The sequence below is a fragment of the Physeter macrocephalus genome, chromosome 5 (assembly GCF_002837175.3).
Source record: "Physeter macrocephalus isolate SW-GA chromosome 5, ASM283717v5, whole genome shotgun sequence".
Classification (NCBI taxonomy): Eukaryota; Metazoa; Chordata; class Mammalia; order Artiodactyla; family Physeteridae; genus Physeter; species Physeter macrocephalus.
This window is the reverse complement of record NC_041218.1, coordinates 71,190,349-71,213,896: the sequence shown is the minus strand read 5'-3', so window position 1 is coordinate 71,213,896 and position 23,548 is coordinate 71,190,349. Positions and strand designations below refer to the sequence as shown.

Sequence of the window (23,548 nt, the reverse complement as noted above, 5' to 3'; positions counted from 1 at the left end):
GAAGTTAATTTTCTTGAATTTGAAGAGGAAGACAGTTTTGACGATAGCTCAAAGATCTCCCTCTTTTGTTACCTTCTTGTGGTGTCCACAAATGTGGAAGCACAATTCTAATATTTTTCTGGCTCTGTTCTCCTATCACACTTTCAGGTGGATCTTCTCTTTCTTTTGACTTTGGCTGCATTGGGTCTTCATTGCTGCGCGTAGGCTTTCTATACTTGCGGCGAGTGGGAGGTACTCTTCATTGTGGTGTGTGGGCTTCTTATTGCGGTGGCTTCTCTTGTTGCAGAGCACGGGCTCTAGGTGCGTGGGCTTCAGTAGTTGTGGCGCAGGGGCTCAGTTGCTCCACGGCCTGTGGGATCTTCCCAGACCAGGGCTCGAACCCGTGTTCCCTGCATTGGCAGGCAGATTCTTAACCACTGCGCCACCAGGGAAGCCTGTCCTGTTTATTTTTGATTCCACTTCCAAGTTCTCTTTTAGTTGGACCCTGTGCTGAAGGTGGTGTGTCAATTTTCACAGTATGTACACTTTTCCTTCAGACCTAACCAAGTTCTCTCGTATTAACCCCACAAAAAGTTATTTTCGTGGGTAAAACTCCTCCAGTTAGGGCGGCTCTTCTTAAACTTGCAGTGACTATCTGTTGGCAAACTTTAAGGTTCTTCTTTTAACCAATCTGTCAGACACCCTGTTTTACTGATTCCTCTACTTGTTCCCAGATAGAGTCCAGTATTTCAGGTCTTGCATCATTGTTGTTGGTTTGTTTTCATTTGGCTGCATCATGAGGGTTATGATGAAACTTTTGTATCTAAGTTTATTGAAAATGTTGTCCATGAGTTTTTGATTTTGCTCTTCAATTTTGTTTTTATATGGGGATTCTTAGAAATTAAAAAGTGTTCCTTTGCTGTCAGTGCCACTTTTCAAGAATTCCCTTTTTTTTTTCTCTTTTAAATAAATAATTTTTAGTGTTGGTATTGAGCAGAATACTGCAAATGAATTGAGGTGTTTCTTTCAAAAGAATTCTCTTAATCATAGGTCACCTTCATGTGCATAATTAAATATTTTCTACTTCTTTCCATATGGAAACTAGTAAATGTATGTATATCTGTATATTCTCAAATGGAAGAGAAAATAATGTGTGTGTACCTAGTAAAGTGAATATGATTCTTAAATGTTAAGTCTACTAAACTTGGAGTTACGTTGTCTTGAAGGCATTTTTTTAAGGCTGACCTTATTTTTTGCTTTTTCTTCTAGAAAATAGAGATTTAAGATAAGTTTTTTAGCCTGGCTATTTCAAAGTTAGGAATGTTTTTATATTTAAAGTTATTTGTTTTGAAGCAAAATTGTTGCATTTTTAAATTTCCTTTCTCTGAAGTTAGATTCTCCTGGTATAATTTTTTGATCTCTTTCTAGATATCTAGTTACTTCCTTATATTCACAAATTTGTTTTGCATCCTCTTCTAGAAAATGAGATATGAGATATAGTCTTTTATTCAACAATGCTAATTTCTATTCAACAAATTTTAGATAAGAGAATTTGTATATTAGTTCATAATAGAGTACCAAAACTGGGTGGCCTAAACAACAGAAATTTATTTTCTTATAATTCTGGAGGCTGGAAGTCTAAGATCATGATTTTGTCAGGGTTGGATTTTTCTGACGCTTTTCTGCTTGACTTGTGGATGGCCATCTTCTACCTGTGTCTTCACAGAGTCTTCCCTCCGTGCATGTCTGTGTGTACATTTCTTCTTTTCATAAAGACACCAGTCATGTTGGATTAGAGCTCACCCTAATGTCTTCATTTTAACTTGATTGGCTCTTGAAGTGCCTATCTCCAAATACAGCCACATTCTCAGAGACTGGGGTTTAGAGCTCCAATGTACACATTTTGAGGGGGACACAATTCACACACTAACAGTGTTTTAGTTATGCTCGTAGCCCAGAGATGGAAACTAATCAATGTTCAATACCTTCTTGGTGCCTGTGCTAAAACCTGGGGGTAATGTTGGGAAATTATAAGTTACAGAGTTAGGAGTTTGTGATTTTGTGGGAGAGAAAGACAAATAGATAATATAATCCAATGTAAAAACTATAATGAAAGTAAAATAAAAATGTAGAACAGGATGAGAGGGAAAAATATCGTTTAGGATGCTAACTTCACATGGACTTGAGTTAGAAAGCTTAAAGTTCACAATTCATGGCAGTATGACCTTGGGCAACTTACTGGCTTTATAGCCTCGCTTAACTCATCTGTAAAATGGGAAGAATAATTTCTTTCCTTGGTTGTTGTGATGATTAAATGAAATAATGTATAAAAGTATCTACTGCAGTAAAAAGCCAAAGCAATATTAGCAATAATTATAGAATGTCATGAGTACTAAATAATCAGAATGAATGCACTGACATCCAGAATGATTGCTGGCTGTAAGGAACTGATATGGCTCTGTTGGTGTGTACTATCTGACCATCTGCTTTGCCAATAGACTTACTAGGGTCACAGTACATGTGGATTTCTTTCCACTTCTGAAACTAAACTGAGGGGCCTTTTCCCATGAACGCTCAAATTCAGCAATGCAGTGATTACCTGGATATAAGGAGAATCCTAGTTGTGTGGTTATACGTGTTTGAGAGAGATATCATTATGTATCAGAATTGGGGATTTGGAGATGGGGGGGTACTGTAGTTGCACAAAATTTTTCCTGGTGGTTCTGTTCCTCCCTCCTTTTTTCTTCTCTTCTCACCAAAATACGTCTAAAACATTTGCCTAGAGTTACTAATGCAGGTGATGCTTGATGTAGTCCTTATTGGAGAATTAGACAAGGAAATGTGATGGCACAGCAGGCGAGGGGATCATGAACATTACTGCAAAGATCATGATGTGTCCAGGGAATTGTAGGTGGTATTATTTGGTGGCTGAAGAATGAGGTGTAAAGCCCAACGTGTTGTGGGTGATTATATGTTGCCATGTATAAAATATATGGAGGTGGGAATCCTCTGGTCAGGACTTTAGAATTATGAGTTATCTGTTGACAAATGCTTAAAATTTTTTTGCCAGTGAATTAGTTAGAGTTCTCCAGAGAAACACAACAAATGAGATATATACACACACAGTAAGGAATTGGCATACATGATTACAGATTATTAAGACTGACAAGTCCGAAATCTACAAAGCCAATGTCCTAGTTCAAGTCCAAAGGCCAGCAGACTACTGTAGAATCAGGAAAGAGCCATGTTTCAGTTTGAAGGTTGTTATACAGGAGAATCATCTCTTACTTGGGGGGAGGGTCAACGTTTTCTTTTATTCAGGTCTTAAAATGATTGGATGAGGCCCACCCACATTAGAGAGAGCAATCTGCTTTACTTAGTTTATAGATATAAATGTTAAACTCATCTAAAAATACCATGACAAATACCCAAATTATGTTTGGGCAAATATCTGGGCACCCTGTGTCCCAGGCAAGTTGACATACAAAAGTAATCATCATAGCCAGTAAAGTAAAATCAAGTTGCACGTTATTTATTTTTGGTATTATTATTAATTATTGGCAATCATACATATTCTTTGACCATTTAGAAGTTGTCATGCATGGGGATGAGGTATTAACTGAAAATTTTGAGCTTATTAATTAATGCTTACAGCTTTTAATTCTAACCTGTCAATTTCCAAGTTATGTTCCAGTTTGAATTTTATGTGGTCACTATGAGAGCTGTGCGACACTCGATGTGATTTATAAATGAAGTTATTCAGTGTAAATCAGAGTACTTGTTAAAAATGATTTTGAGGGAAGGGATGTACCCTAGTGGTTTAGATATCAAAATATTTCATCATGTGACACAGGTGCCTTTTAGAAAGATTTTTAAAAAGCTGTTTAAAAGAGAGGGTAGGGGCTTCCCTGGTGGCGCAGTGGTTGAGAGTCCGCCTGCCAATGAAGGGGACGTGCGTTCGTGCCCCGGTCCGGGAAGATCCCACATGCCGCGGAGAGGCTGGGCCCATGAGCCATGGCCGCTGAGCCTGCGCGTCCGGAGCCTGTGCTCCGCAACGGGAGAGGCCACGGCAGTGAGAGGCCCGTGTACCGCAAAAAAAAAAAAAAAAAAAAAAAAAAAAAAAAAAGAGAGGGTAGTATGAAAACTAAAACTCAGAGAATAATATTAGTCATCAAGTTGACTGGTCAGGTGTGATTTAAAGTTAATTTCAGTGTTTTTCCAATTTATCCTTAGGTCTTTTTTGGGGCGAGAACAAAGAGTAGATTCTTGTGTTAGAGTTTTTATGATTCCAGGAAGTGAAATGACTTTATGGTTTTTCCCCAGTGCTATTGTTTTTATTTTAAACTCTAAATGTTCCAAAGAAGTGCTTTATTAATAGTTAGAACAGCAGATCAAGAATTCTAAAGACTTCTTTTTTCTTTTGATTTCATCATTAACCTCAAGGAAGTTGTTAAATACTTTGCACTGAGAAATAATAAGGATTAATCATATTAATGATTGGAAAGTGTTTTGTGGTTCATGAAAAAAGTGAATTTTAAATAATGTGCCTTTTTTCCCGTCTTCTTGAGTTGGGGGATACTAGAATAACTGTGGAAGAGAGGAGGTTCAATTTATTTGAGCCCTGTTCCTACAGCTTACATTCTTCCCCGTTTTGGCCTTCCATCTGCATGGTACAAGTACAGTTATGGCAGATGCCTGTTTTTGATGAAGATCTTAAGTACATTAACATTTTCAGTTAAGCCTGTCAGTGCATGTTTGTGGAATCATTAATAGAAATCATATAAGATGTTTCAGCCTAGGTCTAGTGGACAAAGTAAGATATGAACGATTAGAGCTAGAAGGTATCCATTTTAGCTTCAGAGGATTTAAGTGATGAAAACAGGGGACTATTGATTACTCGAGATGTGTATTCCATTACTATATAAAACTACTGCATATTTGGTGAAACTTTGAAACTTGAAAAGCAGTGGGACAAAGTTGATAGGGGTTGTTTATCAAACTCTGAAATGTTAAGACCACAAGGCACCATTTGGAATTAGAGATGGGTTGTATTTTGGTAAGATAAAAGGAATCTTAACTTATATTCATAATGAATGTATATGACCATGATAGCATTTATTCTGTGAATATTTATTGGGGATATACTTGTACAAAGCATTCTGCATAACTTTACACATATTAATTCATACAATCTTCATTAATCCACATGTAGTATCTTTTATTATTCCCATGTCTCCTGTTTTTCTTTTAGATACTTATAAACTCCTTATAGAAAATTTGGCTTTACATAGTAATTGTTAGTCTCTCATCTCGTTTCACACATGTAAAATGCTGTCAAAGTATGAATATACTATTTTCAGATACAGAATTTGTATAAGATTTTGAAACATTACATTCACCTCAATAATTTAACAAATATTGGACACCCAAGAAATGCCTCATACTTATAATTGAAATATAAACGTTGCATTTTTTCTTATAATATTGCCTTTAAAATATTGGGCACAAAATGTCTAAATTGTAAACTCCAGTGAGCCATGCAGATCAGAGTAGGAGTTGGGTGGGTTTGGGTTTCTTTAAAAATTTCACACTGAAATATCAAAGGGAAATGAGTAACCCAACACATTTTTTTTCTCACTAAATTCATCATCCTTCAGTTGCCACAATATGGAGATGAGAGAAAACTACAAAATTATCCCCAAATTATTATACTCAAAAAGACTTACACCATTTTGATGGGATTAATCAGCTATCGTAGGTAATTTTTATGTTTTTTTAAGATAGAGAAACCTTTTATAAACATCACATTATAGAAAATCATTGCAGTGAGTAAGCAGAGGTTTTCAACTTGGCTAAACATTAGAATCACTTTTGGAGCTTCAGAAAGTACAGGCGAGAATTTTGTTGGGTGAGTTATAAGCATATGTATTAAAAAATATAAAGGCAAAACAAAATGATACTGAGAGTTGATTCTTAAGTGCAGCCATGTTTGAGAACCAGTTGAACCTAGTTTAGACTTTAAATGACCGTAGCCAGATAGAAAATTTATCATTGTTGGTGCTAAATGATATTGATATGGACTGTAGACACTATTAGAAAGTGGCCAGTCTGGCACAGACTTCCATGTGGAATACAAGTAACTGGGAATTACAAGAAGTCAGCAGACAATACAGAAACCAATATGATAAAAGATTGGCTTTGTTCATTATTATGTTACATTGTCTTGAATCTAGATCCTTATTTATGTTTTGCTCAGTTGATCTTTAATGAACGGAATTAATTTTTAAATAAATTTATCCAGCTTTATTGAGATATAATTGATGTAAAACATTTTAAGTTGTACAATATGATGGTTTGTTACATGTATATATTGTGAAATGATTATCACAAATAAGGTTAGGTAACAGATCCATCACCTCACGTAATTAAAACTTTAGAGAGATGGGGCTTCCCTGGTGGCGCAGTGGTTGAGAGTCCGCCTGCCAATGCAGGGGACACGGGTTCGTGCCCCGGTCTGGGAAGATCCCACATGCCGCGGAGTGGCTAGGCCCGTGAGCCATGGCCGCTGAGCCTGCGCGTCCGGACCTGTGCTCCGCAACGGGAGAGGCCACAACAGTGAGAGGCCCGTGTACTGCAAAAAACAAAAAGAAAAAACAATGTTTAAAACCTTCTTTAAACTATTCAGTGTCATCCCTCTGCTGATGAAGTAAAGTCCAAAACTTTTGAGCACGTTATGCTCAACCATATGCCTTTTATTTAAATTATTTCTTCTTCCTGAAATGTCTTTACTTTCCTAAACCTCTTCAAGTGGTAAACTTTACCTCTTTCATTATCCCCTTCTATGCTTGTACCGCAAAAAAGAAAAAAAAAAAGAAAAAAAAAAAAAAACTTTAGAGAGATGAATTTTAAAGTCTTCTACTATTTATGTGTGTGTATGTGTATGTATATAAATCTATTTTTAATTGTATCTTATTTGTTTCTTGGGGGGTTAGAATATTTTTTTATTTATACTTTCAAACTTCAAAGATGCAAGAATAGTACGTATAACTTCCATCTGTCTTTTACCCAGATCACCAGTTCACTGATTTTTTACGTTTTGCCCCATTTGCTCTATCATTTCTTTATGTGTGAGCTCATTATCATTTCTTCTTGTGTATGCTCATGCTGTCTTTTGCTCTTTCTCTCTCTAGCTTTCTCCTTCTCTATCTTATAGAATTGTGAGATACTTAGTGGGTGTTTTAATCTGTTAAATTTATGGCAACTTCTTGCACAATAACAGACTAATAAAGACAATAAAATTAATAATCCATGAGTCAAATGAGAAATCACAGTGGAAGCTAGAAGTGTATAAGGTGAGAAAAAAATGAATGAAATCTTTTAAATTGAAAATGAAATAATTTAAACTGAAAAATATCACAATGTTTGATGTATAAATAAAGCTGTTATTAGAGGAAAATTTAGAGCCTTAAATGTTGACCCTTGAACAACATCAGGTTTGGAACCTGACCTTCCTCACAGTGTAAAATTTGTGGATAACTTTACAGTTGGCCTTCTGTGTCCACAGTTTTGGATCTGTAGATTTAACCAATCACACTCATGTAGTACTGTACTATGTACATATTGAAAAAAACAAGTGTAAGTGGACTCTCGCAGTTTGAACCTGTATTGTTCAAGGGTTGACTGTATTAGAATAAAGGAAAAGCACAAAAGTCCACTATTTTTTTTCTTTTGTAAGAAATTAGAAAAGAACAGTGAACTAAATCTATAGATAGTAGGATGAAGAAGATATTGAAGAAAATAGTAAACATTCATAAGTTAGAAGACAAGCATAAGAATCAGCACAACTTTTATTTGAAAATGTTAATAAAATTGATAAAACCTTGGCAAAAGTGATCATGAAAAATATTGAAGGCTCAAATAATTATTATCAGAAATGAAAAAAGAGCATCATTGATGACCCTATAGACATTGCAATGAGATGTGAGCAACTTTGTTCGTCAGCTTGGGCTGCCATAATGAAATACCATAGACTGGATGGCTTAAACAATAGGAATTTTTTTCTCACAGTTCTGGAAGTTGGGAATTCCAAGATAAAGGTGCTAGCTGATTCATTTTCCAGATAAGGGGTCTCTTCTGGGCTTGCAGACAGCTGCCTGCTTGCTGAATCCTCACATGGATGTGAGAGGAAGGTCTGGTGTCTTTTCCTCTTTTTATAAGGGCACTCATCCCATCATGTGGACTTCACCCTATGAGATGATCTTCACTTCATGATCTCATCTAAACCTAATTACCTCCCAAGGGCCCTACTTCCTAGTACCATCACACTGGGGGGTTAAAGCTTCAACATGAACTTTGGGGGAACAGAAACATTCAGTCCATAGCTTTACGCTAATAGACTTAAATTTAGGTTAAATGAACACATTCATAGGCAAATATAACTAGGAAAAGTTGTTCATTTAAGTTATTGAATCTAATTAAGAACGCTACCACAAAGACAGTTGGCTTTTACCAGTGAATTTTACAAAACCCTTGAAAAGAAGAAATAACACCAGTCATACACATTTCTTCAGAAAATAGAAAAAGAGAGAACTTTCCAACCCATTACATGAAGGCAGTGTAAATGTTTAATAAATCTCTGACAAGGACCTTATAAGAGTAAAATTACAGGCTAATTTTTATCATGAACATAGAAGCAAAATTCTAAAGGTTGCATTATCAGATTAAAAAATTATGATTTGGAAAAAAGGAAATAAAATTTTGTTCACAAATGACATGTTTGTATATATAAAAAATTTGAAATAACTTTTAAACCCTTAGAATTTATAAGTGAATTTAGCAGTTACTAAATTGCAAAGACTGTATAAAAATCTTAAGATATTTTTGTACATCAAGAAGTAGAAAATGCAACTAAAGATATTATTTACAATAGCATCAATAATGTTTTTTAGAAATTTAACAAAAATTGCAAAAAGACTACACTGGAGACTATAAAACACTGAGAAAAATTAAGGAAGATCTCAATAAATAGAGGAATATATTATGTTTATAATTGAAAGGCTTGCGATTTTAAAGATGTCATTTTTGTCTAAAAAGCAGGTGAGGGACTTCCCTGGTGGTCCAGTGGTTAGGACTCTGTGCTTCCACTGCAGGGGGCCCCGGTTCCATCCCTTAATAGGGGAGCTAAGATCCCTCAAGCCGCGCACATGACCAAAATACTTTAAATAAATAAATAAGTAAATAGCAGGTGATTTTGTGCAAATTTATTGTAAAATTTATATGGTAATGCAAAGATTCCCAAACAAAAAGCTATTTAGAACAGCTGACACATGGCAAAAAATTAATGCCAAATTGATTTTGAGTTACTTCATTTTGTTTATACAGTTGATCTTTGGACAACCTGGGTGTTAGAGGCACTGACCCTCACAAAATTGAAAATCCACATATAATTTATAGTCAACTCTCTATCTGTGGGTAGAGGATCTACCTGAGGATATATATATATATATATATATATATATATATATATATATAGGATAGATACATATCCAACTGAGGATCATATAGCACTGTATTAAAAAAATTTCCTATTGAAAAAAAATTTTTTTTTAATTAAAAAAAAAATTTTTTTTTTTTGAAGAAATCTGTGTATAAGTGGACACTTTGCAATTCAAACCCATGTTCAAGGGCTAACTGTATCTCAGTTTTGGAGGGGGATAATGTCAGTTTTAATTTATTGTTGATTTACATTTGATGGAGCTTGGAATTCTATAAAGGATATATGATGAAACAAGGAAGGGAAATCTGCGTATGTTGTGTTTTGTTTTAAAAAGTATTGTTTATGCATTATTTTATAAATTAGTCAGAATTATTGTGGTGCCATCATATTACATATGTAGTAAATTACTTTGTACTTACACATTAAATTTTTTATTATAATGTTTTTGGTGTATGTGAAAGAAGCATTTGGAAGTGTAACTGGATTTTTGCTAGGACATTACAAAGTCCAAATTTCTCCAAATATTTAAGAGAATACAATACATACATTTGAATTAACTTGGTTTTCAAAAGCTACTGCTCGTACTATAGTTACATCTAAAGCTTTCAGGACACTCTAGGTATTCAGGAAAGCATGGGACCCTCATGTCCTGGCTTCACTGAGTATACCACTTCATAGCTCACTGCTAAATCATTCAGTGATTTTTTGAGTACTTATCTTGTCTCCTGTCACAATAAGTTTATGCTTGTACTCTTTCTACCCCGATACATTAAATTTAAAAAAAAATCTTGTTTCTCTTAATCACTTTCAAAGCCCCTTGGCTCTACTAAGCAAAGTTTACCTTTCAAGAGTGAGCTCCTAGCTCATTTTAGCATAAAGATTTATTTAATCTTGTCAACCAATTTACCTTTCTAATCACAGTGATGTTCCATAGCACTTAATATCTGTACCATCCATTTGTGTTCTTAATTATATTTAATTTTATTAGGCTTGTGTAACTTAAAATTATGGACATTTTCAAGTTTGTAGGAATCTTAATGATGGGTGAACACAGTCCTAAAAGATGAAATGATTTTAAGATAATATAATTATAGCAGATCTGTATCCAGCAGAGAAGTGTCCTCTTAATCCATTTGAATTACTATGCTTATATTAGTTTTCTTGAATTTGTAGGGTATAAAAGAGTCAAGACCGTTTCACATTCTTTTACAGAAATTACTCTAAGGTAGGAAGCATGATAGAAAAGGCAGAAGCTTTGGGAAGACTTGGATTTAAGTACCTTGTGAGTAAAAACAGGAATTATAATACATAGCTTATAATACATATTTATTTTGAGGCATTAAATGGAATAATGACTATGAAGCATTAGGACCTCTCATATGAAAATACTTGATGTTCAATTCATGTCAGATGTCTTTTTCTTTTCATTTTAGTGCCATAGAATAGCGGTGTGTTCGTAAGCTTAATTTCTTTGGATTTGAATTCTTTTTCTTTTACTCATAACCCTGTGATCTTGGGCAAGTTACTTTGTTTCTCTGACGTCGTTTCCTGAATCTGTCACATAGATCCATAATAATATTGTTTTCAGGGTCATCATGAGAAATGGTGTGAATATCGGGTATGGCTCTTGGAACATATACTATTATTGATAAGTGGGAGGTAGGTAGGAACAGGAATACTATTAACCGGGTGACGTTATTATTTTAAATGTTTTGGACTTCCCTGGTGGTCCAGTGGTTAAGACTCCACGCCTTCACACTTCCAGTGCAGGGACATGGGTTTGATCCGTGGTTGGGAAACTAAGATCCCACATGCTGTGTGGCGAGGCCAAACAAACTAAAACAAAACAAAACAAAAATCTCTCTTAGAATTAATAAAACAGCTATGATTTATTGAAAAAGAAAAAAAAAGTTTGGTCCTCCCCAGCTTTTTTTGGAAGAATCATTAACTATTGCTAGAACAGTGTTTCTAGAGAGCCTGTTATATGGAGTTGCCAGTGTAAGAAGCAGCTAGGTCATAAGTTAAACTAACTTTTGGTTTGGGACTCCTATTTAAAATTAGGCTTTTAAAAAAAATCCATGATGTAATACCATGAAAAGTGTTCTTAACTGGCAGCAATATAGCCATTTCTTAGTATTTTAGATCTGTTTACTGTAAAGGAGGACTGCACATATTTGGGGAGAGTGCACCAGGGTTTACAAAGGTGAATATCACTATGTCATACAGCTTATGATTTTAAATTATATCATCTCAAGCCTTCCAAATTTGAAGAAAATCTATTTTTGGCTATTTTCACTTGTTGTGGTAATAGTTAAACAGACGGAATTTAATTGAATTGACTGGAATGGCAAGGAAAATGCTGTGTGTAGCCAGGGCACCAGGTGGCACAGTGAGCTGTATGCAGGAGACATCTTATGGCCTAACCAGAGGATCTGCCTGGGAGATGGGATTCCATCAGATTCTGGGAGATTCCTTGTAAATGTGGAAGGATTGAATTCTTGAGCCAAGTAGCTGTCACCTGCAGTTACTCTCTTCAAATATATCCAAAGATCCTTATTTCTGTTGCTTACGTGATGTCCTGTTTACCCACCCACAAAATGTTAAAGACGTAGATTTACTGGCTTGGATGGTCAGTTGAGTCCAGGACATCTCTGTGCAGTCCAAGTCACTCCACTTGGCCTAAAGCCCACACCTCCCTATTCTTGTTCAATAGTTATGAACAGTGGGTTCGTATAGGTTTCAGCATACTAGGGCTTTGTTGCGTATTCTGTTTGAAACTTAAAATTTTTTTTCTTTTTTATCTCAGAAAGAATTTCACAACAAATTTGTGTAGTTATGGACGCAAAAGAAGATGAAGAACATGTAGGTCATCGTCTTGAAGAAATGCTAAAAAATGAATTAAATGTAAGTATTCAAAGATCCAGTTTGATAAAATACATTTGATTGCCACAGATTTTTATCATACAAAGATGCTTTCCTTGAGAAGGCATAAAAGTACTTTCAAGCTAATTTTCTTATTTTGCTATAATGAAATCCTGTGTTTTGCCATCACTTTTGACTTGAAATACAATTCGTTCCCCTTCTCCACTCCTCTTCTGGATTTCCTCCCCACCTTCGTTCTCCGAGTTCTATTTCTCCTTTAAAATTCAGCGTCAGTGTGACTTCTTTAGAAAGCCCCCCCCACCGCCCCCGGTGCACATGAGCCCCTGCATGAGGTTGATACTTGTCTTGAGAGCCACGGTGCCCAGCACATGCTAGATGCTTACTAAAGTTTGTTGAATACATGAAGAAAAGAAAGAGATTAAGGGAGAAAGAAAAAAAAAGAAACAGAAATGCAAAAGATAGGATAATTATGATATTGAAGAAGTTAATGGATGTTTCTTGCCCCCCCTCCCTTTTTTGAACTGATCAATGTCCAAGTTAACCTCATATTTAGTATCAGGGTTAAGGAAATGCTAGAAGTAGCCGTGAGTGTGAGGAGGTGTATAGGAATTATTTACTACTTTTACCCCTAAGGACATCCATTATTTTTATGATAATTTTGTGCTTTGAAATGTTTTGCTTGCCAAGCTGATTTTATTGTTTTCATCAGTTTTCTTGTTTTCATTAAAATGTGTAACTGCCTGGGTTTATGATCAACATGTCATGGCTTTTTAACAACGTACATAATTCTAGTTGAAAGGAAAAGGAAAAAGTTTATTTTAGTAAGCTAGTTCTATCATGACAGCACAGTCAGTAAAGAGAACAGTCTCTGGTATCAGATTGCCAGTGCTCTGATGTCTGTTTTATTGCCTAGTTTCCTTATCTTAAATGGAAAATGTTAATAACATCTGCACTGTAAAGTTGTTGGGACAACTGAACTTTAAAAATGTATTTTAATGTGCTTAGAAAAACATCTGCCATACCGTAAGTTTTCAACGAATATGAACTATAAGAGACTTAACAATGACATCTGTTGTTAACATCTCAACTCATCAGCTGAGATGAAGGTGTGACAGTATTAAGTAGTAGATACTACGAATTCCCAAATTTCAGTCCTGTATTAAATACATGAACTGTTAAATACATAGATTCCTGGAATGTGTAAATATTTAGTGAATCATCTGGGATAAGTTCTGGAATTTCAGTTTTTAACAAGCTCCCCGTGGTCGTTTTGATAGCAGTCAGTGCTAAATTCTACCAGTAGCATTTGGAGCAACAATCTAAAGCTGGAAAGAAATGGCAGCCACCTCAGCTGTCTCTTGGGTATAAAGGTTATACTACAATCTTCTTTTCCAAGTTGCCTTTATTCGTAGACTTTTGAGTATTCCTCCTCTGTTGCTGGAATTTTTAGCACCTTGTTCTTTGCCTTCTATCTCAAATCCACCTGTTAAGAATCTGTTCCTAAGTTCTGTGCCCTAATTTCTCTGCTGCATCCTGCAGGATATTTAAGTGTAGATAACTTCCCATTGTCTGACCCCGTGAGGCAACGTTTTGCCTGAAAAATCGTCTTCTACTCTTGGATAATTTCATTCATGCTTTATCCATTTAGTGCCGAAGCCAATAAGATGGAGCCCTGAAAGAGTGTTACTGGGAATTTGGCTATCAACCCTAGGTTTAGAGAGCTGGGTTCTACACTCTTGTTGCATCCTGTGTGACTCATTCCTTGGTCTTCCCAGTGTTAAATTCTACAAAGAGTCCTTTTTGTTACAATTATTGTGATAGTCTCTTTTTGTTGTTACTTTTCCTGTATATGTTTGGTAATTATTGATCTAAAACAAATAGACTGCCAGATATTTCTTCAGCAAAGATAGGTTTCTCTTCAGGATAAAGTAGACAATTGAAATTTGGGGTCTGCAACCATGACAAGCCACTTGCAAGTCCCCCCATAGCAAGGGAAGGACACTTTTATAGAAGAAGCAAGGAAGTTGGGAGGGCTAGAGTAAATAGACAGCCCATGGTTTCTATTTGCTGAGTCCTTGCCAGGAGAGAAGAGGACCGTTTCTTCTTGTTGGGCTCAGCTGTGGTCGCAGGGTGTGAGGGCTCCCCCTTCTGGTCTCCCAGCTCTATTTTAAGAGAGAAATTTGTTTATTCATTGTTTTGTGTGGTTTTTTCTAATTTTTATTGGAGTATAGGTGATTTACAATGTTGTGTTACTTTCTGCTGTACAGCAAAGTGAATCAGTTATACATATACATATATCCACTCTTTTTTAGATTCTTTTCCCATATAGGCCATTACAGAGTATTGAGTAGAGTTCCCTGTGCTATACAATAGGTCCTTATTAATTATCTATTTTACATATAGTTTTGTGTATATGTCAATCCCAATCTCCCGATTTATCCCTCCCCCGCTCTCCTCCCTGGTAACTGTGTAAGTTCGTTTTCTGCATCTGTGACTATTTCTGTTTGGTAAATAAGTTCATTTGTACCATTTTTTAAGATTCCACATATAAGCGATATCATATGATATTTGTCTTTCTCTGTCTGACGTACTTCACTCAGGATGACAATCTTGAGGTCCATCCACGTTGCTGCAAATGGCATTATTTCATTCTTTTTTATGGCTGAGTAGTATTCCATTATATATGTATATACCACATCTTTTTAATCCATTCATCTGTTGATGGACATTTAGGTTGCTTTCGTGTCCTGGCTGTTGTATGTAGTGCTGCAATAATACATTGGGTCCATGTATGTTTTCAAATCATTGTTTAAATAATGATATGATGTGGAATTTAGGGATACACACAATGGTGTGTAACTGGCGCTGTGTGATTTTTTTTTTTTTTTTTTCAGTGCCTTCGCTTCTCAGGTCCTGTCCTTCTCATTTCCAGTGTCCGTTGTTTTCAGTGCACCTCATCTACCTACCTGTTGGGCCCCGTCTGGATATAGCCATCATCTTAACTGTGCTGAAAAATAAATACTAAGGCTATTTCTTAACTTCTGACCACAATATTTTACCTTTCCTTATCTTATACTAAATTACTCTAACTGCACATACTTAAATTTTATAGGAAACTCTAATCCCACTGTCTTCTCTCTTTCAGCTACCTTTTGTTTCACACTTTACTTAGATACCATGATCCATCACTTCAGTGGATCATGGATCTTTTGCCAATATCTTTAATTCCCTTGTCCTTCTATTAAACCCAGTTAGTAAAACCTCATTCATGTTTTCAGTCTAACTTTTCACTTCTCTGAGCCTATATTCAGTCTTAACACTGCTGGAGAAAAGTATACAGCAGTGTAGATTATTGTACTTTAAAAATAGTGGTATTCATTCTTCACTGGGCCCTGAATGTTGTAAAGCAAAAGCATACCGTGATTCCATTGTGAGCTCCCCACTCTCCTCAGTGGATATTTTAAACCTTTTCCTCTCTCCTTAAATGTCTAACCCAGGTTTCTTAACCTTGGCACTATTGGCATTTTGGACTAGATATTGTGAGGGACAGTCCTGTGCCTTGACACTGTTTAGCAGTATCCCAGTCTTCTACCCACTAGTTGACAGTATTATACCCCCTAGTTGTAGCAAAGAAAATGTCTCCAGACATTGCTAAATGTTGCCTGGAGGGGAGACAAAATCATCCTCCAGTTGAGAACCACTGGTCTAACTCCACCATCTTTACCTCCACTCTTAAATATGGTCTTATCTCTTACTTCAGAGTATAATTATATACTCCAATATGGGAACATTCCTATCTTCCAAACACCAAACCTTTAAAGAATCTTGCATCTGTAGCCATCTTCTCATTGAGACTATTTCCTCTCCTGAGCTCTGGTTCTCTTCCCCCCTTCCCCCTCCCCCATTAACAGATACATGTACCTTCCATTAAAACAAAAACAAAGAAACAGTTCTAAACCCAAGGTTACACTGTAGCCAAGCTTCTTTAAAATAATTTATCTTCTCATTCCTCTGTCCACTGCATTTTGACTTCTGCCCTAACCTTCCAGAAGGAACTGCTCTCGGTGAAGTCCTCAGTGACCTTTCTATGGGAAATCCACAAGACATTTATCAGTCCTTACCTTATTTATTGCACCACTTGACTCTCTTGTCTGATACTATTTTTTCTGGAAGGAGTCTCATCCAGTAGATTCTGTAACATCTTGTTTTTCCTTTCATCCTTTTTCATTTTTGGCTGCTTCTTCTAAGTTTCTTTTGCAGGATTCAAGATTCTATTGATGAGTTTTAGATTTTTGTACATAGGTAATTGGACTTCTTTAAAAAAAATGCTGATGGCTTCACATATCCTTCATTTGCTAGGGACACAAAATATTCTCTAGCCCTGTGTTTAATTATTCATTTTCCTGCATTTCAGATCTGTATATTCAGTCAGAGGTCCCTTAAATGTTGATGATGTCGATGATATTTCACATTCACATATTCTTTTTCCAGCCAGTCCTTCTCCATCTGCTAAGGTTTCAGTCTCTGAAAATGCATATCATTTCCTCATTCCCTAAACCTCGTATAAAGTTTGACTCATTCTCTATCTCACTCCCAAAGCAAATCAAGTTCCAAAACATTTGAATTCTACCTCTCATTATCCTTCATATGTGTCCTTTTACCTTCATTGCCACCGTCCTAGGCACCCCAGCTGTTGTCTGGATTATTGCAACAGCCTGTTAACTGACCTCCAGCCTTCAATCTTGCCCCTCTCAGATTTATTCTTTATGGGGCCGTTTGAATGATTGTTCTAAATTGTTTATCATGTTATTCCCCCATTCAAATCTGTTTCTTGGTTTTCCACTGCTTCTAAATTAATATAAAAATTCCTTGCTGTGTCTCATAAGATCTCTCACATGACTAACACTACTAATAAAAATAACAGAAACAACAATAATAACAGCCAACGATTTTCAGCACTAATTTTATGCTAGGTACCATGGCAAATGCTCTTAACAACCTTTTGAAATGGGTACTGTTAACGTGTTTTTTTCCAGATGAAAGAACTGAGGCATAGAGGGGATGTTTAAATGGTTCTTGTTAACATTGTTGTGAAGGGGCAGAACAGGGACATGGAGATGAACTTGGATTCATGTAACACCAAAATCTGTCTTCTTAACCAGCACCCTTGCCAAACAGCCCTGCACTCTCTAACTAACTGTGCACTCTTCAGACCAGCTCTACTTTTTGCAGCTTCTCAAATGTGATAGTACTTTCTTACCTCCAGGGCCTTCACCCACGATGTCATTTTCCCAGGGAGCTTTTCCTGTTTGTTTTTCCCCTGAAGTCTGGTTTATGTACCCTTCTATTGTGTTTTGTGAGAGGCTATACAGCCCCATGTGAGGTCTTCCCAAAGCATGATGCAGTCTTGATAAAAGGGGGACATTTATTGAATGTTGAATAAATAAATAAATGAATGGATAAATGATCACAACTTCTTATTACTAAGTTGGACATTGTATTTTATATTGTATTGTGCTTGCTGCATAACAAGTTACCCCCAAATTTAGTGACCTTAAGTAACAAACATCTACTGTCTCAGTTTCTGTGGGTTAAGAATCTAGGCACAGCTTAGCCAGGTTCCTTTGACTCAAGGTCTTTCATTTGATTACAGTGAAGCCGTCTGTCCTCTATAGGCTGTCCTCTACAGTCTAATCTGAAGACTTGATGTGGAAGTAGATTCTGCTCTCAAACTTACGTGTTTGTTGGCAGGTCTCAATCCCTTGCCATGTAGGCTTCTCCACACGCCTGCCTCACCACATGGCACTCAGGATTGAAGGCCCAGTACTTTAGTAAACTACTCTCAGAAGTGACATTCCATCATTTCTTTTGTATTCTGTTCATTTGAGGCAAGTCTGTATGTCCAACACACACTCAGGAGGGAATTATACAAGGTTGTGAATACTGGGAAGTGTGGGTATCGTTGGGGGGTGTGTTTTAGAGACTGATTATCACAAACTGTTACTATCTCAAAATAAATCTTCTAAGTTGTAAAAAAGAAAACACCCACTAACATGGCCATCCTAGTTTCCTGTGGCATGTGAGGCAGGACTCTATATAGACCTGAGTCTTCTCTGAACATCAGAAATTTGCTTTATTGTACCTAAAATTTCCTCATCAAGATCATCATCCATCTCAACTATAATTCCCTAGTCAAATGAGTGGAGGTACAGTCTATTTTATATGGCTTCTAGGTCTTAGTAATTGAGTCTACCAGAAATTCTGTATAAAAAACTCCAGAGATGATCAGAAAATTCTGAATAGTTTTGGAATCAACAATGGACAAGAGGCGCTAACTAGCCAAAACCAACAGCCTGAGGACATGCTCTCACCAAGGAATTAATATAATCTCCTGAATTAAATGTCATTCTATCCAATATAAACCAACCAAGAAAAGAATTAATGACTAATTTGTTTAGATTTTTATGTTGATCAGTCCATAGTATAGCCATAGGTAACCTGTTGTATAATCTGATGAAACATACTGAGTATAACATGAATTTTAGAAGAAATGAGTCTAATGAAGGTAGAACTTGTAAAACGGAACTTTGTGTGTCCTGTTAACTTACTCAGACAATCTTGGTTGACCTTCAGAGGAGATGTCATTCATTTCTGCTAAATCTGCCCTGGCTTCTAAATTTGCCTAAAAACTATTAAACCACACAAGGACTTATCAGGATGTTTTCTCTCGTAAACAGTCACAAGACTAACAATTATGGAGTGCCTTCCATTTGCCAGAGAGAATATTATGTACCTTAATCCTTTAAAATGAACCTATGACTTTCCCTCTCATTTTACAAATAGAAATAGGGAAACCTTATGGCTTAATACTTTGTCTAAGATTATATAACTAATTGAATGTAGGTGCCGCTTGATTCATTATGATTTCTACTACTGAATATTTTTCTAAGAAACGGTGAAATAAAAGAATTTTAAGTTTGACAGAAGGATTGTATCTAAGGTCAGAAAGAAGTCTCCTTGTAAAAGAAATTACCAGTTTTCTATAATTTTCTCCCTTTATAAGGGCACATTTATCTTATGGCATTTTTCAGCCCATAACTTTTAGACAAATGCAAAATGCCACATATTCTAATATTTTTACCTCCAGAGCTCTTGTCTCATTTTGCAAAGGACATATAAAAAGCATGAAGTCACCACTATTAAAATCCAGGCACCTGTAGGGCAGATCTGTGTAGGTGTGGAGCTGCTCAGTGCACAACAGGAGGATTGTTTTATTGGCATGAAAAGAAAGGATGTTTCCTGATGAAACTAAAGGAAGAAATTGAGTATGCTTATTATAATTATCCATGCTAGATTTTGAGACATACCTTAGTGATGAACTGAATATCTCAACTCTAATGTAATGATACACACCAAATACATGGAAGAGGTTGCTAAAAAGTGAAATAAGGAATTAACTGAGTAGAGACTTACTGCTCCCACCCTCAATACACATGCAGATTTCACTCAGACTTAAATTTCAAGACTTCATTTTCAGGCTTGTTAGATTCCTTCTTTGATTTCTTTAAGGAGGTCGAAGTACTTCACAGAACCTACCTACTTTGGAGATAGAGGTCTCTAGAAGATACGTCAGGACAGTAGACAGTGATGGAAGAGACCTCGCCCCTTCTTCCCAACTCTCATTGAAAAATAATTTTTGCTATTTACTGTGCTGAGAACAGTAAGGAATTTATAAGTAGGAAGATTGGTCTTTCATTAGTTACTTAATTCATGAATGTATTTACCAAATATTAAATGCCTATCAAGATTTAGTCACTGGATTTATGCAGTTGAACTAAGCAGGTATTGTTCCCTGTCGTCAAGGAACATACTGTGCAGTTGGGGATAAAACAGTAAACAAACACACAAAAAACGTTTAATTACAAATTGCGATAATGATACTAAGGAAAAAGTAAACTGTCCTTATGTAAGAGAGCCCTGGACAGTGATTTAAGTTGGGAGTAGAGGGCAGTAAAGTGAGCATCTCTGGGCAGATGTGGCATTTACTTAAAGCTAAACTGGTATTCAGGAGTTAGCTATTTAAAGAGAAATACAGAAGGAACAGTGTGTGAAAAGTCCTTGAAGAGCTTCATTCAGGGGCACTGAAATAAGACTTGTATGACTGGAGTGGAGGTGGACTGGTGGGAGGTGAGGATAGAGACCGCGATGGGTCTAAATGCAGCCTCGCAGGCTTCGTTAAGCATACTGTGACTACCACCACCTACACTACTACTGTAACCACTACCATTACTTACATTTTGTCCTACAAGCAAAATGAAGTGGTAGAAGTCTTCAGCTGAAAATGTCACCATCCAATTTACATATATAAAAAGACTGTTGGCTGCTGCTGCTTAAAAGTAAAATTCTTTGGGAAAAGACAGGTAGTATTTAATGTTTTTAGACATCACAGAACCCCTAAAATCACAAGTGTCTTCAACCCAATTTTTCTTCCTATAATAAAAGAAAAGAAGCTCCTGAAGAATGCTGATCTATAATCTGGACAAATAGGGACCATAGGGGCTTTTTGTGTGTTTTGCTTATCCACCCCTTCCTGTTTCCTGGAGCACATAATTTAATTATTGTTTTGTGTAACCACAAATGACAAGCAGGATATAACTGAAAGTCATTTGTTTTCCTGGGTGAAAGGCATGCTTTGGTTTTGTTGAGGTTGTCTGTGGTACCTAGTTTATTTTTCTTAATGCCCTCAAGGTTTTGTCCAGAGTATGGATCTGTGCCTTTTTTTTTTAAATAGACATAACTAAATTCAGTGTATGACATATTTGTCAAGCAAAACATCCAAAATAGCAAATGAAGTAAGAAGAAAAGCAGAAATTAAAGAAATAGAACAAATTCAGTCATCTCAGCATTGTAAGACCTGTTCAAATTAGGGTTATTTCATGCTTATTTTGGCACATAACATTTTAAAATACTATGTTTAAAATACCAATTTTTCATTTTTTTGAAGCTGAACACTGTACAGTGTAATAGTGAAATAACACTGTGAACAGCGTTTCTTGGGCCTCTGACTCTGAACAATGCCAACAGAATTAATTCATTTACAGTATGCGGTTTTGGTGTATGTACAAGACTACATAAATTAGCTGAAGACCATCCACTAAAATCCATTTCGTTTGTTTGGGATGTTAGCCAGATTTCCTGATCGGTTTTCCAGAGGTAAAAATGTCCAGAATCACGGGACCACCTAGCTGCTTGGGATGGTATTAATTATGTTCATGCTCTATTTAATAAAATTAACAGTTTATAATTATAATTGGTTGTCAGAGTTTTAGAATTTGGTTATTAATGAGGGAGTAAGGATAATCCTCCCTAAATGCCACTTTCTCTACTTTTTCTTTGTATACTTAACATGTATTCACCTTTTGTATCTGTGTGTATTTTTGAAACATAGGGACATATTAAAATATGACTCTTTCTAAAGGAACCAGATGGTTAATTTGTAAAAATGCTAATCCTTGTGCGCTTAGGAATGAGGTCACTGCACACAAGTTCTAGTTACGTTATGCTAAGTTAAAAACAAATAAGCCGAAAGAATAGCCAACATCTAGCTTTGGGGGGATATATTTGTAAAAATCAGATCTTCTCTTGTAATTCAGGAAATTAATTTTACACACATGGTAAATATGTTTAGAGGGAAAATTTTTATAAGAAGCTGAAAAAAATTGCTCTTTGGCATGTAGATTATAGTTTCCAACTTTCAGCAGTTGATTTTCATGAATATGTATACACTAATTTTCTTATGCTATTTAAATTGAGATAAAGTTTTAAAACTTATTCACTGATGTCATTTCATTTTATTGATTTCTTTTTGGTTCTGAATAGAGGATATGTAATGTTTTTAAAATAATAATTTTTTACTTTTTAATGTTTCCCTAATAATTGAGTTTGGTGATACATTTCAGCTATTTGTGGTATGACTATACTTAGTAACACCATAAAGTAGATTATTCTTTTGTTCCGGTGGCTTTAGGTAAATAATGGCTTCAAGGTTTTTGCTGTTTTAGGGAAACTAAACCAAATATACCCCTTTGAACTTGTGGTCAGAATAAATTATCCATGGTGTCTTGGTACCTAAGAACTTGTTTTCAAAGCCTTGTCGTACTTGTCTCCTTAGGTTAAATATCTCCTCCCCTTCTCCTCATATCTTCAATGACTGTTCGCTGCATGTGAGTCAGAGTCTATACATTTTGACCCGTTATTTTAGACCTCTTACAGTCGGTGCTGAACCTTTCACTCACAATGTCAACTCTCTTGTGGCCCAGCATATTGTCTTACTCATGCTTTGAAATTTTGTAGTTTTCTCTCACTCTTTTTTGCTCAGTGTTCTGCTTGATTGCATGCCATCCTTGTCAGTTCTGTTTAATACTTGATTTAATATTACTCTTTCCATGAAGTTGTTCCCATTTTTTTCTGGTTCTTGGACTTTCTAAACTACTTACCAACATTGGTGTCATTCTGCATATGCTACTTTTTATTGTTATTCTTTTTTTTTTCTTTTTTTTTGCGGTACGCGGGCCTCTCACTGTTGTGGCCTCTCCCGTTGCGGAGCACAGGCTCCGGATGCGCAGGCTCAGCGGCCATGGCTCACGGGCCCAGCCGCTCCGCGGCATGTGGGATCTTCCCAGACCGGGGCACGAACCCGTGTGCCCTGCATCGGCAGGCGGACTCTCAACCACTGCGCCACCAGGGAAGCCCTATTGTTATTCTTTTGCCTGTCTCTTTCACCATCTCTTTTATTGCTGATCTCTTGCACAGTGCTGTGTATATGGGGGAGCCAGATAAATAGTTGTGGTTAGTGGTGGTAGAATGATGAACAAGCAAGCTTCTGGAATACCCCTCCACCTGGACATCAGCCAAATGTGTTTCTGGAGATAAAGAGGTAGCTGCTGGGCGTCCATCAATCATGTGACCAGTTGAGAAGAGTTTAGAACACAGAGTACACCCAAGAAGTTATAATTGATTTCCCAACCAGAAGAAAACTGTTTTTACAAATGGAGGGAAAAGAATAGCAAATAAAAGATGTTGATGAGATGAACTGGAGTTAGCTATGGTGATAAAGTTGGTGGCCAGAAGCCTTCTGTCAGGAAAGGGGGAGGGAGAGAGAGAGTGATGGGGAACGGAGCTCTGCTGAGG

At 36.3% G+C, this 23,548-nt stretch overlaps 1 protein-coding gene across 7 annotated transcripts in view; it reads left to right on the top strand.

The window, feature by feature from the left end:
* CRPPA (CDP-L-ribitol pyrophosphorylase A) overlaps positions 1-23,548 on the top strand; it is a 466,682-nt gene that overhangs the window by 134,201 nt on the left and 308,933 nt on the right. For all 7 annotated transcript variants that reach the window (XM_028490069.2, XM_055085022.1, XM_055085024.1 and 4 more), the window contains exon 6: positions 12,282-12,379. In XM_028490069.2, coding sequence (XP_028345870.1) covers positions 12,282-12,379 — 98 coding nt within the window. The remainder of the gene's footprint in view (positions 1-12,281; positions 12,380-23,548) is intronic.